Genomic DNA, 15,848 nt, shown 5'->3' with positions numbered 1-15,848 from the left:
CGGAAGGTAGAGGAGTGAAAGGTCTCTAACATTCACCAGCTCCGTGATGTCGTCATGGAGGAGTGGCAGAGGACTCCAGTGACAACCTGTGAAGCTCTGGTGAACTCCATGCCCAAGAGGGTTAAGACAGTGCTGGAAAATAATGGTGGCCACCTAAAATATTGATGCTTTGTGTTCAATTTGGACATTTTCACTTAGGGGTGTACTCACTTTTGTTGCCAGTGGTTTAGACATTAATGGTGTGTTGAGTTGTTTTGAGGGGACAGCAAATTTACACTGTTATACAAGCTGTACACTCACTACTTTACATTGTAGCAAAGTGTCATTCTTTCAGTGTTGCCACATGAAAAGATATAATAAGATATTTACAAAAAAAGGAGGGGTGTACTCACTTTTGTGCGATACTGTATGCGTCTTATTATTATTATTATTATTATTTTTTTTTTTAAACATTTTACGCGTTCTTCCAATTACAGCTTCTGAAGGGTTTCTAAATGTCCAGTCATTTAATAGGAACTTACATTACATTGCTCTATATGCCTTTTATATCAGACAGTCAAGGTTTCACACAACCACCCATCCCCGTGGGGGAAAAAACATGGTTCTAAATGCTTTTTACAAATTGTATTCTTCTAAATCTCTCATGCGTGTAACTACTGTAGCAACATTAAGCACAGCGCAAAGTAATTACAATATGTAAGAAGTCTGTCAGTGTCGGCTGATTTGCAGGTGAGCAGAGCTCGGAGCAGATTGTAATATATATATTTATGTTACTAGTCGTCTCAAGTAACATGAAAGTGCCCCTCAAGGTAGAATTCATGCAAGTCAAGTCATCTATTGCAAAGTCCCATAATCCGGAGGCAGTTCTCCAACGTCGCACGCTGTTGCACTAAGTTAATTATTCCACTACATAAAAAGATACGTTTTGTCTTTCAATACATTGTGGCAGGGGATAACTACAGCAGGTGTTCCTTCAAAACTGAGAATGGGCTTTCATAAAGCTGTCAGAGTAACTTAGTGCATTGCTAGGAAACTCAAGCAAGCTTAGCCCAGGGATGCTTACTTCCTAGTCATGGGGAAAACAACGGCCACAGGGCACATGGGCTGTATCAAAGCTACACACGAAAAGTTATTTTTTTAATATGAAACAGTAAGATGTGTTGCAGATATCCTGTAGAAACATATACCATGGTTCTTTCCTCTGTGTTCTCAGCCTGTTAATTAAGTAGAGATTATAGCCCAAGTTTACTATTTTACTTGCACTATTAGGCATATTTGCTGTCCATTTCCTATAATCTACATAAATCAATTGCAATGATTCATGTTGCAGCTGTTTAACAGACAATTTAATTATTTAACCAGTTTTGCATAAGTACATATCTATATACTAGGTAGTCATTTATGTATGTGTTGTTTGTTATATTATTTAGTTATATTTAGTATATTAAAAGGGGCCCCTTTTTAAGGTTGTTTTTCATATAAAGCAGGGGTCGGAACCTTTTTGGCTGAGAGAGCCATGAACACCACATATTTTCAAATGTAATTCCGTGAGAGCCATACACTATATTTGTGGGGTCGGGAACCTTTATTTAATATTCATGGGCCGCAGCTATACAGTGAGTAGATGGAGCCGTGTGAAAGTGCCTGGAGTTTGGTAGGGAAGAGAGCAGAGCAGGCAGGTATGCAATGAGGCCGGAGTGGTGAAGCGCCTGCAGGCCTGCGAGTGATGGAGTCAGTATAGGCCCTGAGAAAATGGTGGCCGGCCGCTGAAGGCCTCAGAAGTGGATGTGAGAGGCAGCTCCCGTGGGTCCCTGGATGTCAGAGGGGAAGGAGATTGTGTCTGTCAGGGCACAGGGAGCAGATGGCAGGTCTCCTTACCGGACGGTGATTGTCAAGGCCCTCAGATGCACAGCACACGAGCTGGCTGCGGTACCGCGAGTAGGCCGCGGGGTCCGTAGCGCATTAATCCGGTCACCTAGAGACGAACTGAGGGTAGTGGTGGGTAGCCCACAAAGTGTACCTTCGATGGGTGCAGAAATCTCCTTGGCACCGGGCACAGCTACGTGGATGGCACTGGATTGAGTGGTAGACGCAACGGAGCTCTGGGACTACACGTCCAGCGCAGCTCACTTCCGGACACACCCCCCTTTATTAAAGATCTGTCTGCGAGCCAGATGCAGCCATCAAAAGAGCCACGTCTGGCTCGCGAGCCATAGGTTCCCTACCTCTGATATAAAGGATTGATGTTTGCATATGATAGTCTAGTGCCTTTTGTTCTTTGAATTTATTGTCTTCTCCTAATTTTACCAGTGACAACTGTTGCTTGGTACAGAGGAAGCCCTAGTATGCACACCAAAATAGCTGCTTAGAGAAGTGTTAATCTTTTATCAGTCAAGACACCCTTTGTACAATCTTAGCTAACACAATATTCCCTATGCACACATTAAAGAAACTGGCTATTCAGTAATGCTGGGTGCTGTAATCACCATAGGCTGGAAATTGTAGATGATCAAAGTGAAGAAAATGTCATCAGCACACCAAGGATTCCTCAAAAGGGATTTTTTTTTCATGGTCACATGATAAACATACAGCAACATTTCATAGCCACACAGGGCCCCTTCATCAGGCTGGTGACTCACTTGTCTGACGATGGGCCCATGCATGGCTCCGAAACGTTGCTGTATGTTTATCATGTGACCATGAAAGTAAATCCCTTTTGAAGAATCCTTGGTGTGCTGATGACATTTTCTTCACTATGTGCAATCTTGAGGCACCCCATTCTAAAATAGTTTTACATAAATCAGTGTCTTCTACACATGTAGGACACCCAACATTAGATGCGATTTTTTATTCTTTACAAAGCAATATAGCTCTGCACACTGTTTCTAACTGGTATTCCAGATTTTCTCTTCCCCCTTAGTTTCTCTCCCTCATTCAGCTAATGTAACCTCAGTGCTGACAGGACAGGGTAGAGGCAAACAAGGATGTCCTCTGGCGGGTGACACCCTCCTTTTCAACCTATGATGGCATCAGTAGTTAGGAAGCCAGCGGCTGCCTGCATAGTTCCCAAGGTTGTAATGCTGCACAATAAAAACCTATGGCCTTGTGTAACAAAATAATAAGGATGCCTTGTTCCACCCGCTGGCTTGTTGACCATTTTTTGGCAATTTGGGACAGTTTTTAGACATTTTCCAGGGCATCCCTGAAGAACCCAGTAGACACTACAGGGTGCCACGGCACTTTTGCTGAAAAAGTCTGGCTTTGAGCCTCCAATTATTCACAATGTTTTATCTTCCATCATATGCAGGAATGCCAATAGAAGACTTAGGTCATTGTAATTTGTGGGTTGAAAAGTTTTGTCTTCATTCTGAATGCCTAAATTATGGGAAAGCAAACATGTATTTGTTTGCAGAGCTGATGCGACTCCTTTAGTTAAGTTCTGTGCTGTTATTTGGTATTATGCTAGCCATACACTGTTAGTTTCCTAACAGATTCCTCCATTCATGCTGGGTGGGTGAATCTCTCACTGTGCCTGTGGTATTTTGACAGCTGCCCATGCTGACTGTCAAAATGTCCAAACACTGGCTGCATCAGGATGCAGCCACTTTGTTGACTGACAATTTTCTGCTCAGGCACTTACATTTTGGAATGTTTGGCGGAAACGACTGACAGGGTCACCTGTGGAGAGAATTTCCTGATAAATTGGCCAAAATTTGATCAGTGGATTGCCAGCTTTAGCCAATTGTTATAAAAAAGAACTGTAGGTGCATAGGTTCTTGCTTAACAGAGTGTGCTTGTGCACCATAGAAATCAATTTGGCTCAAACCAGATGCAGTTTGGAACCCCTTTTATTTCAAATACTTTCAATAACCGAGACCCAGTGTGCGATGTATTAATAAAATGTATGTTATCATCTCTATATAGCTAGATTCCCCACATGACCCAATGATATATCAGTTGCACATGTGGGCATAAAGAACAAGATATGAATTTAATTCTGATTTGCTGTACTGTATTAAATGAAAATGGTCACCACTGTAAATGTTTTGCATCATGTTGTATTGCAGGAGAACTATGTGAAGAGAAGCTGGATTTCTGCTCCCAAGAAGTAAACCCATGTCAGCACGACTCAAAATGCATCTTGACACCAAAGGGATACAAGTGAGTGTTTAGTGTAAGAAAAGGTTGGCTGTAGTGGTTTGGTCTGTGCCCTTAATTATCCAATTTACTCAGATACACGTAAAAAAAAAAAAAGCTAGCCTTTTCTGCTAATTGACTACCCTATAAACTATAAGGATGAGTACATAATAGATCAGTGGTCTCCAAGCTGCAGGCCGGTAGCGGCCCATTCCTTATATTTATCCGGCCCTTGGGGCACTATCCGTCTTACTGATACAAGATACTATTTCTCCTACTGACATTAATAATGAGGCACCATTGCTTCCACTGACACCAACAATGGGGCATAAATCCTCCCACTGACAACCCATGATGGAACATTATTCTTCCTACTGATTTAAATGATGGAACACTATTCCTCCCACTGATACCAACAATAGAGCATGAGAGTCCCTCCACTGACAGCAACAACTGGGAACTATTCCTTCTACTGACAATAATAATGGGGCACAATTAATATTTTTTTTACTCCCACTGACCACCAAGCCAGAGGACTTGTTTAATACCACTGATGCTGGGGTATTTTCTAGTTCCATTGGTGTCAGTTAGTACAGCCCCCCTATAGTCTGAAGGACAGTAAACTTTGTTTAGAAATTTTGGAGACTCCTGTAATAGATGAAAAAGCATTTACCTCTATTTCATGCAAAATGAGTTGCTTACTTGCTGACCTGTAACCAATACCATAAAGGTTTGTGCACATAAGAGTTCCTTTCCTATGTTTGGTGTGGATGACAGTTCTCAGGCTGCATTTTATCTGCTTTGCATTAAACTTCTCTGGACACAGAAGGTTCTATTGAGATACATTTGTGTTGAAGGCAAAGCCGGCCAAATGCATCTTGTTGCAGTGATTTGCATTTAAATGCTTGTGTTTGAGTGCCTCATCCTTCTAAAGCAAAAGTGAGTGTTTGGAAGCAATGCCCACTACATAAGCCCTGGAAAATGTTTGATTCCACCCCCTGAAATACAGTATATTATAGCAACTGAGATTCCGTCTTACACAAAGCGGGATAGTAGTTCCTGTTGACCCATAGAAGCAGAACTTTGTTTTCTTTTTTGGTTTAGGCCTGATTAGCCAGGACATTAAAAGAGGAACAGTGACATCTCACTATTTATTTTATTTTTTATTTTTTTACATGTGTGACCATTAGATGCATGAGAACACAAAAAGTAAATATTGTCCTGGCTGCTAATCTCTATTTGTAATGACACTTTCCACAAAGTTCTTCTTTAATTTTGCATTACTACCTATTTATGTGTAACGACTCCTGCCTCTCTTTCCTTCTTTGATTGTACATTTATTAACATTATACAGCTACCTAATGACTTGTGACTAGAGCCATGCAGTGTGATGCAAATCAGTATGCAGGGCCATAGCAGACTTCTATAAGGTTCTTTCATGTGAATTACTAATATAGAGAACATGGTGTGAACTAATAAGCTTCTACTGCTATTCATTTACGTTCTAGATGTGATTGCACTCCAGGATATGTTGGCGACCACTGCGAAACTGACTATGATGATTGCCAAAACAACAAGTGTCGGAATGGTGCGCGGTGTACAGATGCCGTAAATGGCTATACCTGTGTGTGTTCAGATGGCTTCAGGTGAGGCTTATTTCACATTTGCCTATAATGGGGTATATATCTTGCAGTAAAGAAGAAGAATAATTATCAAATGTAGTTGTGGCTGTTAAAATATCAGGAAGTTCAAAGATATGCATTCGTTACTTATGGGGCCTAATGCTAACCCAGCCTCTGCGCTCAAATAGGGTGTGCCAGTTAGATTTAAAACATACAATTTCTTCTGCCCACAGCCCACATTAAACACCATTTATCATTTATTTTCCCTTTAACTATACTTGATTGGTTCACATTAAGTATTAATGACATGTCTGCGACGGACATTACTTGTCTACATAGATGTATTGCTTTAAAAACCCAATAAAGAATGATATGTTAAAGGTATTAATGACATGCATTGCTATCTGTCAGAATTATTCAGTATGATTGTACCAGAACCCATGGTACTGTGAAACAATATGTATTAACCAATCTGATTTCATTGTATAACAGTCAGACCAGTAAAAGGTAAATTCTGGTTGGAAACTCTTTGTTACTCTGACCTATATCTGTATGCTAGCCAAGCTTGGAGTAAGGGTGAAATAAATATTTATACTTTTGCAATTTCTTTTATTTCCAGTGGACTCTTCTGTGAGTACCCACCACCCATGGTCTTACCACGTACAAGTCCCTGTGATAATTTTGAGTGTCTGAATGGAGCTCAATGCATTGTGAAAGGCACTGACCCCTCATGTCAGTGTGTGTCAGGATATCAAGGGAGCAAATGTGAAAAACTAGCAAGCATCAACTTTGTAAACAAGGACTCTTACCTGCAAATGTCATCAATGAGGATCCGCGCACAGACGAACATCTCACTGCAGGTATAATGGTTATTGTGTTAAAGATTGTGTAAAGACAGAAAGATCTCAACACATGAGTTTTCAACTGTGGAAAATGTTTGGGGGATTAAAAGCTGAAAAAATGAAACAATGAGGCTGGATTACTAAAGCCATAGAGCATTTTCACTTTGCAAAGTGAATGTCCGCTTTGTGAATGAGTTGAAGCAATGCTGAGTTCAAACATCCTAACATGTGCATCACAACTCTTGTTTTTTAATTTTCCTAGCATGTAATTAGGTATGCTTTGCAGAGTGAATTGTACCTTAGGTTTACCTCATTCCCAAAGTTCAGTGAAAATTCACCTTGTAAAGTAAAAATGCAGAAATTATAACTGAACAATCCTAACATACAGCCTGTTAACCACTTGCCGACTGGCGCACGACTATTTACGTCGGCAGTCAGCCCCTCACAGGCAGACGTAGGGATACGTCGCTAGCCTGTAAGGGTGTGGGGAGCAAGTGCGCGCCGCCGGAGGCGCGATCCCGCTCGGTCACGGACCCCCCCCCCCCGCGCGTGTGCCTGGCGGACCCAATGTCCGCCGGGCACTCGCAATCGACTGTGACAGCGGGAGAAAGGCAGGCGGCTAGTGTAAACAAAGCCGCCTGTCAGTTATCCCTGTGTAAGAATGGTGATCAAACGGTTCTACTATGTAGGACCGTTGATCACTGTTCTTACACAGCCAATCACAGTTAGAAGCACACCCCTAGGACACACTTAACCCCTCCCTCTCCAATACAGTTAACTCCTTCACTGCCAGTGTCATTTTTTCAGTAACAGTGCATATATATAGCACTGATTACTGTAGTAATGTCACTGGTAACCCCAAAAGTGTCAAAAATGTCAGTCAAGGGTCCGATCTGTACGCCGCAATGTCGCAGTCCCGCAAAAAAATTGCAGATCGCCGCCATTACGCGTTAAACAAAACAACAAAAATGACAAAAATCTTTCCCTTTGTTAGTAAACGCAATAACTTTTGCGCAAACCAATCAAAATACGCTTTTTGCGATTTTTTTTTTACCAAACATATGGTAAAAAAAAAAAAAAATTGGCCTAAAATGTTAAAAAATTTTGATTTTTACATTTTTTTGGGGAATTTCATATACAAAAATATCAAATACCACCAAAAGAAAGCTCTGTTTGTGGGAAAAAAAGGACGCCAAATTAGTTTAGGTACAGCGTCGCATGACCGCGCAATTGTCCGTTAAAGTCACACGCAGTGCCAAATCGCAAAATAGGCCCTGGTCAAGAAGGGGTTAAAATCTTCCGGGGCTTAAGTGGTTAAGCAGTTGAACAGGTCAGCATTAGAATCACAAATAGAGAGAGCAAACAGTTTTTATACAATACCTTAGACATATCTTTATTGAATAAAATGCAATAAATTACTCACAAGAGTAGTATGATCCTAGGCTTGTAATCAGTTATCATATCCCATGGAGTGTACCTCCTCACATCGCCATTATCTAGGTGGCTTAAAGAAAGACCTCTCCAACAACCTTTTATCAGTACAAGTAGCTGAAGCATTTTGATGGTCAGGCTCTCTTCCTCAGAACCTATATAAATAGGTAAATGATATATGATCATTTGTTACATATCTGTGATTTTACTACTCTTCTGAGTATTTTGTTGGACTTTATTAATTCAAATGGTGTGTAAAGTATTGCACAAGACCAGTGCCACTCTCACTATTTGTGATTCTAGTGCTGACTGAAGACTTCTCTGATCTTTAGAAAGCTACAAAGTCACAGACAATTCTGTTGCATCATTGGTCCTGGATTCATGTATAAGAAGAGTTGTTTCAGCCAAGTGTTTGTCTTAACTCCTTTAACACTTGGGCAATGACAGTGTGTTTGTTTTGTATTAGCTGAACAGGTCATTATATTGTGACTACTGCAGAAATATCACCCCCTAACAACCAAAGGAGGATCATTCACACCATGGGAGTACTTTATTGTGCTTCTGGGAAAAAGGCATGCTTGCTGTGTTTTATATGTGTTGTCGTGCATTTTCCAATTCAATTACTTGTAATTGGAGACAACCATGTGTCAGTGTGCGTTAATGCAGGTGTGCATAAGTCCAATTTTATCACCTCTGATGGCAAGGATAATAGAATATGAGCACAATGATTGACAGAGCTGTGTAAACATGTACTCCTTGCTATAACGTGCCCTACACAATCATACCAATATTCTGACTGCCTGTGTGGTGTGTATGTGTATGTCTCTCTTCTCTTCTTTTTTTCCTCTGTTCTCTTCCTTTACCTCTCTCATCACTATCTATCCCTCCTCTTTTTTCTTTTCCTCTCTTTTCTTCCCTCTTTTCTTTTCTTCTTTTATTTTCTTCTCTTTTCTTTTCTTCTTTTATTTTCTTCTCTTTTCTCTTCTTATTTTTCTCTTCTTTTCTCTTCTCTCTTCTCTTCTCTATTCTCCTCTCTTCTCTTTTCTCATTTCGCTTTTCTTCACTTTTCTCTTCTCGCTTTTTTTCACTCTTCTCTTCTCTTCTCTTCTCCTCTCTTCTCCTCTCCCTCTCCTCTCCTCTCTCTCCTCTCCTCTCCTCTCCTCTCCTCTCCTCTCCTCTTCTCTTCCCTTCCCTTCCTTCCCTTTCCTTCCCTTCTCTTCCATTCCCTTCTCTTCCATTCCCTTCTCCTCTCCTCTCTTCTCTTCTCTTCTCTTCTCTTCTCTTCTCTTCTCTTCTCTTCTCTTCTCTTCTTCTCTTCTCTTCTCTCTCTCTTCTCTTCTCTTCTCTTCTCTTCTCTTCTCTTCTCTTCTCTTCTCTTCTCTTCTCTTCTCTCTTCTCTTCTCTTCTCTTCTCTTCTCTTCTCTTCTCTTCTCTTCTCTTCTCTTCTCTTCTCTTCTCTTCTCTTTCTCTTCTCTTCTTCTCTTCTCTTCTCTCTCTTCTCTTCTCTTCTCTTCTCTTCTCTCTTCTCTTCTCTCTCTTTCTCTTCTCTTCTCTTTCTCTTCTCTTCTCTTCTCTTCTCTCTTCTCTTCTCTTCTCTTCTCTCCTCTCCTCTCCTCTCCTCTTCTCTTCTCTTCTCTTCCCTTCTCTTCTCTTCCCTCCCTTCCCTTCCTTTCCTTTCCCTTCTCTTCCATCTCCTTCTCTTCTCTTCTCTCTTCTCTTCTCTTCTCTTCTCTTTCTCTTCTCTTCTCTTCTCTTCTCTTCTCTTCTCTTCCTCTCCTCTCCTCTCCTCTCCTCTCCTCTCCTCTTCTCTTCTCTTCTCTTCCCTTCTCTTCTCTTCTCTTCCCTTCCCTTCCCTTCCTTTCCCTTCTCTTCCATTCCCTTCTCCTCTCCTCTCCTCTCTTCTCTTCTCTTCTCTTCTCTTCTCTTCTCTTCTCTTCTCTTCTCTTCTCTTCTCTTCTCTTCTCTTCTCTTCTCTTCTCTTCTCTTCTCTTCTCTTCTTCTCTTCTCTTCTCTTCTCTCTTCTCTTCTCTTCTCTTCTCTTCTCTTCTCTTCTCTTCTCTTCTCTTCTCTTCTCTCCTCTCCTCTCCTCTCCTCTCTCTTCTCTTCTCTTCTCTTCTCTTCCCTTCCCTTCCCTTCCCTTCCTTTCCCTTCTCTTCCATTCCCTTCTCCTCTCCTCTCTCTCTCTCTTCTCTTCTCTTCTCTCTCTCTTCTTCTCTTCTCTTCTCTTCTCTTCTCTTCTCTTCTCTTCTCTTCTCTCTTCTCTTCTCTTCTCTTCTCTTCTCTTCTCTTCTCTTCTCTTCTCTTCTCTTCTCTTCTCTTCTCTTCTCTTCTCTTCTCTTCTCTTCTCTTCTTCTCTTCTCTTCTCTTCTCTTCTCTCTTCTCTTCTCTTCCTTTCACTCCCCTCCTCTCCTCTCCTCTCCTCTCCTCTCTTCTCTTCCCTTCCCTTCCCTCCTCTCTTCTTCTCTCTTCCTCTCTTCTCCCCTTCTCTTCTCTTTGTTTTCTCTTTTTTTTTCTTTTTCTTTTCTTCTCTTTTTTTTTTTCTTTTCTTTTCTCTCGTCTTTCTCTTCTCCTCCCCTCTCTTTCTTTTCTCTTTTTGTTCCCTGTTATTACCTTGTCAAATGCAAATAAATTCAAATTTAAATAAGGTTTAATGGCAATACCAAATACATTTTAGCATTGCCAAAATGTCCTTTTTTCTTTTTCTCGCTCTTCTCTATCACCATACTTTCTATCTATCCAATAATTAGTTGCAAATGTCAAGCTGCATCCAACACCAGAGAAATGGCTAGGGAGCCTCTTATTAATACACAGATCATGCCCGTGTGTGAACCTTTCCCGTTATCAGATCTCTGTATCATTCTATCACTTCTGCAATAAAACCCTTATTTAGATATTTATCTTTGCTGCACATAAAGGGAACTTTTAATAAGTAAAACGCATTGAAATTCCTCATGAAACAGGATCCTTTGTTGCAGCTCCAGAAATCTGTTTTTTTATTAACATCATGCAGATGTTGATCTATGTCAGCGCAGGAGAAAATACATGTCATGCTACTCCATAAAACACATGTATGTGTTTATATTAATGTATGGATATTATGGATAAAGTAAAAAATGGATTATTTTGACTTTACTTGGATAATGTTGACATTATCCAGGCATATTTAGGTAAAATCCCATGAAGTGTATGGAATTTGAAGCCATTTTTTGTACTAGGAATTGTGTTTGGTTAAATAAAAAGACTGTTTGGGAGTTATTTTGTTTGTTTTTTTTTTTTTGGAAAAAATTAAAAAATGCATGATATGGCCAAAGATTTGTGAACACCTATCATACCTGCATAGGCTTGTTGGACATGCCATTTCCATACTTACATTATATGCCTTGTCTGATAGGGGAGGGGGGAGCTGTGTTCGATCAATGACTTAAGAACATATATTAGGCCAGATTATGTTGTTCTTGGAAGTGGTAGTATTTGTTTGAAGTTTAGATAATCAGAAAGACAGCATGTTAATAATGATATCTTTGAGGCATGGTTGCTGGTTACAGGCACTTTCACTCCAATGAAAATGTAATTGATTGGGTTGAAATTGTTCAGCAAATGGTCACTAGTTATCCTTTTATAACAGTGCCACCTGGGTGCCTACACTGCACATATATGCAAGATATCAAAACTGTGGGATGCAAATCTATGTGTGTACTTGCTGAGCAGAAAGTCATTTGGTGAATATGTTTCCTACTCTCTAACAAATCTCCCAAAGTCTACAGATAGTAATATGACATGTTTGTTTTTTGCTGTCCAGGTGGCTACAGATGAAGACAGCGGCATCTTGCTCTACAAGGGTGACAAGGACCATATAGCAGTGGAGCTATACAGGGGAAGAGTACGTGTTAGCTACGACACTGGAAGTTACCCAGCATCTGCCATTTACAGGCAAGTCACAACTGCACAGATCTTCTGTTCTCTACATGTTTATTTCCCTCATGTTTAGGATCTTAAAAGAGAAGTATGGCCAAAGCCGCTTACTTTTGTTAGTTGATCAGCTGAGGAGACAAGGTCATTCCAGGCACTAGAAGGATCCCAACAATATTGGAAGAAGCCACCCGGCTGATTGACAGCTGGCTCCACCTTTCAGCCCATGACTGAGAGCCAGAGCCTGCTGTGCCCGCCTCCTCCCCAGCCCAGCACTTCAGTGAGAGCTGGAGGAGCAGAGCGAAGAGCAGTGACTGACAGTTATTACTCTCCGCTCCGAGCAGCCTGAGAGCAGAGCAATCAGCGGTCATGTTATCGCTCAGTTCTCGGTCTTTATGCCAACATGGCTGGTGAGGTGGGAATGGATGTTTGTTTTTTTTATAACCCAATATTTCTCCTTTAACTATTTAGTTTAAAGATGGTTTTTGGTCAGCCCTGCACAAAAGCCTGTGACTTCACCTTGTTCACCTGTTGGCCAAAAGGCACAACATTTTGCTAATTGTTATTTAGTGGTAAGAAATGACTTCGCACAATGATAAATACCTGACTTCAATGATCATCATCTATCCCAGTATTCTGACATGACATACAATTCTTGATTTCCTTAGGTTATCTAAAGGATAAACTAGTTCTTTTGATCTCTTTCAAATGTGTTTAATCAGCTCATTTTGACTTGAATCTACATATACTTATACTACATATATAGGGTGCACATCCACCAGTAGATCCCACCTTTTTGATCTTAAAACGTGTCAGGGTAGAAATATGGGGGCTGCCATTGCTGAGGCAAAGTGACAGAGGTCATCTTAGGTCTGATAGTTGCTGGTAAAAAAAAAAAACAGACATTTCCCAGCTCAACTTACTGACCAGCCTGCGACCAACCAAACTGACCTGTCCCAACAGTATGTGTTAAAAACAGGGGTTTAGTTGCACACATTTGCAAATGCATGCATAAGCCACAGAGCCCCGTCAATAAGAGATGAGGGAAGAAGCGCCACTGGAGTGCAGTGTAAAAAGGTTTTAATGGTTAAAATGGTTAGGAACAAGCAGGATTGGATAACTCACATCTGGGATGGAATAAAAGCAAACACTGTGGTGCCCTCCGTGGGATGGTCAGGTGGCTGGACGCCTTCTCTGTGTCCTGGTGCGGTCCGATCGTCCGGGAGGAGACCGAGGCTGATCTCAGGCGGCTTCCGAGTCGGGACAGCTGAGGAGATGCAGAGCTGTGGTGGCGGCGGCCGGCAGCGTCTGACGTCATGGGCAGTCCGGGCTTAGTGGGCGTATCCTGTCATCACAACATGTTTCGGAGCATGCGCAACATGCCGTGGTGGAGCATGCGCACTCCTTTGTCAAGTGTCTTATGTACACATCGAGCGGCTTCGCTCAGCCGGATAGCAGCCTTGAGTGCTGCCCAGCCCAGTAACTTTCCCCCCCCCCTCTATCCACCCGGACCAGTGGATTTTTACTCCCCACCCCCCTCCTCTCTGCACCGAGGCCAGCCTAACATTATCCATCACAGGCACTGGAATCTTTTACCCCATCCCAAGGCTCCTCTAGCGTGCAGCCCCTTTATGTGCCAGTATCTTATTGACTCCCACCTGACTGCCAGCCCCCATTATCTGCCTCAACAGAGAGTTGCACCCCCTGTGAGCGCCGATTTACATCTACAGAGCCCCGTCAAGGCACCCCATTTTCTGTGGACCAAAACTCTTAATTTCTGTGAGTCTCCTACAATGGAAGCACATACATGTAGATGGACAGGTGTAGGGCAGATAAACCTAGAGGGAGCCCACCCCTCCTTAAAGGCACATGGCCACACTGAACACCCTGCCCATAGCACTATGGCAGCAAAGGTGTCAGTGCATTGCCTGGCCAATATAGTTCTCAGTGCGTCCATTGTTGGAGACTCACAGAAATTAGAGTCTAGGTCCACAGAAAATGGGGTGCACAGAAAATACACTTTTGGTCCACAGAAAACGCATACTGTTTAACAGGTCAATTTGGTTGGTTACAGGCTGGTCAGAAAGTTGAGCTTGGAAATTTCTATGTTTTTTTTTTTTTTTTAATGCTTTTCCTTTCCAATGCTCCTTGCTGCAGTGACCATTTACAGGCGGGAGCAGTAACCACTTGTTTGTACAATGGCTGATAGTTGCTAGTGTCTCAACTGTGTGATCTTGTGTGATCTGTTATCCAGGCCCTCTTCAGACATCTGGGCTTTATACCTATTATACTAGCATCACAGCTTAGGCGAAAACACATCCCCATCCTCATGATTGGACAGGGAAGGAGCATAAGCACACTGATGAATCATCATTGCAAATCTTTATTGGCTGCCAGCGCTGGCTTCTTTTTTCCTAGTCTGATCACAACTGTAAAGCTGATCACATGGAGGCTGATATTAACACAAATGTAAATGTATTGAATGCATTATTGCATTAACTAGAGCTCAGCTTTAATTCAAAGATTATATAAAGTATGATCACATAGGCAATCATCAGACTCCACACCTGCCCTCTTTGCTCTCTCTTAGTCATATCTAGAGTGATTAATGGGGAATTAAATCTAAAACAGTATGGAAGACTAATAGTTATAAGATAATTAGCCTATTGTTAAAGAGGTATGCAGTCATTACTTTGTGATACAGAGACAGGTAATTAATACTTACTTAGCATGGCCGAGGCGAGTCTATCTAGTGTATTATGAGCACAGTACATAATACAGTCTCCTTCCCATTCCTTCTCCTAGGTGTTTCATAAGCAGGCTAACCTGTGTTTGGCCATCATACAAAATAAACACAGCCAAATAAAGCTTAGTGTGACGTGCCTCTCACTGGAAACAGTGTGATTACTGCGCACATCTGGCGCTGGCATGTCTGCAAGAGGTGCCAGCGCTCGCTTGCTGGCCTTTACCTACATTTTTCACAAATCTGTTTAATCACAATCCCAATCATAAACCTCATTATGCAACATACAATGATATTGTAGATGATTTCCACATGTTTACCCATCTGTTGTCAGTTCTGGGTCCATTCGTGTGTTTCTTTTCAAAGCCTAGCATTTGTATTACGAAGTGATTTTTAATGGGTTCCACGCAGGAGGTAAATTCCTGAATGAATATATCTGATCAGGTCTAATACCTTCGGCTGCGGAACTAAGACACTGCCAGAGCAATTTAATTCCATCTCTGGATGAGTAAGCGTTATCTGTAACTACAATGGCCACAAAACAAAGGTTTTGCAAGAATGCATTTGGAAGAAAACATTTTTTTTATGGTAAATGGCAGCAATGCCAAGTACATGTGCACTAACCCACATGCATACAAACAAGGGCCGAATTGGAAAGGAGACAATTACATACCAGTGTGTTTTTGAAGTGTTGGAGAAAACACCTGCAAGCACAGGGAGAACATGCAAAACCCATGCTGATAGTGTTCTGACCCGGATTTGAACCAGGGACTCTGGTGCTGCAAGGTCAAAGTACTAACAACTAAGCCACGGTGCTGCACTTTGTTTATATTTTTGTGCAGTGAATGGTGTCAGCCCTGCCCATTGCCTATTGCTAAGCTACTCAACTATTCTGTGTCTTCTGATTTAAAGCGTAGGGACTAACTGACTTGTAGAGCAAGATAAGAGTAGGGTGGGCTAAATGGTTTAACACTGAAGCATCTAGAATCAGTTTTGGGTGGAATGACCCTTTAAATAAACACTTTGAGTAAGTAGCGATGTTTGTTACAGTACATATTGATTTGACCAATGAATGAAGATTCTTAAAGTTTTTCCCTCTCCCATTTAAACTCATATTTGCATTTACAATAAACCTGGGTGGTTTAGCTGCACTCTTGCTATTAA

General features: G+C 41.5%; 1 protein-coding gene across 3 annotated transcripts in view; it reads left to right on the top strand.

Annotated features, from left to right (window-relative positions):
- Positions 1 to 15,848, top strand: part of SLIT2 (slit guidance ligand 2) — a 415,524-nt gene that overhangs the window by 384,809 nt on the left and 14,867 nt on the right. For all 3 annotated transcript variants that reach the window (XM_082243064.1, XM_082243065.1, XM_082243066.1), the window contains 4 exons: positions 4,068 to 4,161; positions 5,646 to 5,783; positions 6,379 to 6,619; positions 11,832 to 11,962. In XM_082243064.1, the coding sequence (XP_082099190.1) occupies positions 4,068 to 4,161; positions 5,646 to 5,783; positions 6,379 to 6,619; positions 11,832 to 11,962 (604 nt within the window). The remainder of the gene's footprint in view (positions 1 to 4,067; positions 4,162 to 5,645; positions 5,784 to 6,378; positions 6,620 to 11,831; positions 11,963 to 15,848) is intronic.

Source organism: Pelophylax lessonae (assembly GCF_965119305.1).
Source record: "Pelophylax lessonae genome assembly, chromosome: 1".
In the NCBI taxonomy this organism is placed as follows: domain Eukaryota; kingdom Metazoa; phylum Chordata; class Amphibia; order Anura; family Ranidae; genus Pelophylax; species Pelophylax lessonae.
The sequence above is the reverse complement of the archived record's forward strand: the minus strand, read 5'-3'. Positions and strand labels throughout refer to the sequence as shown.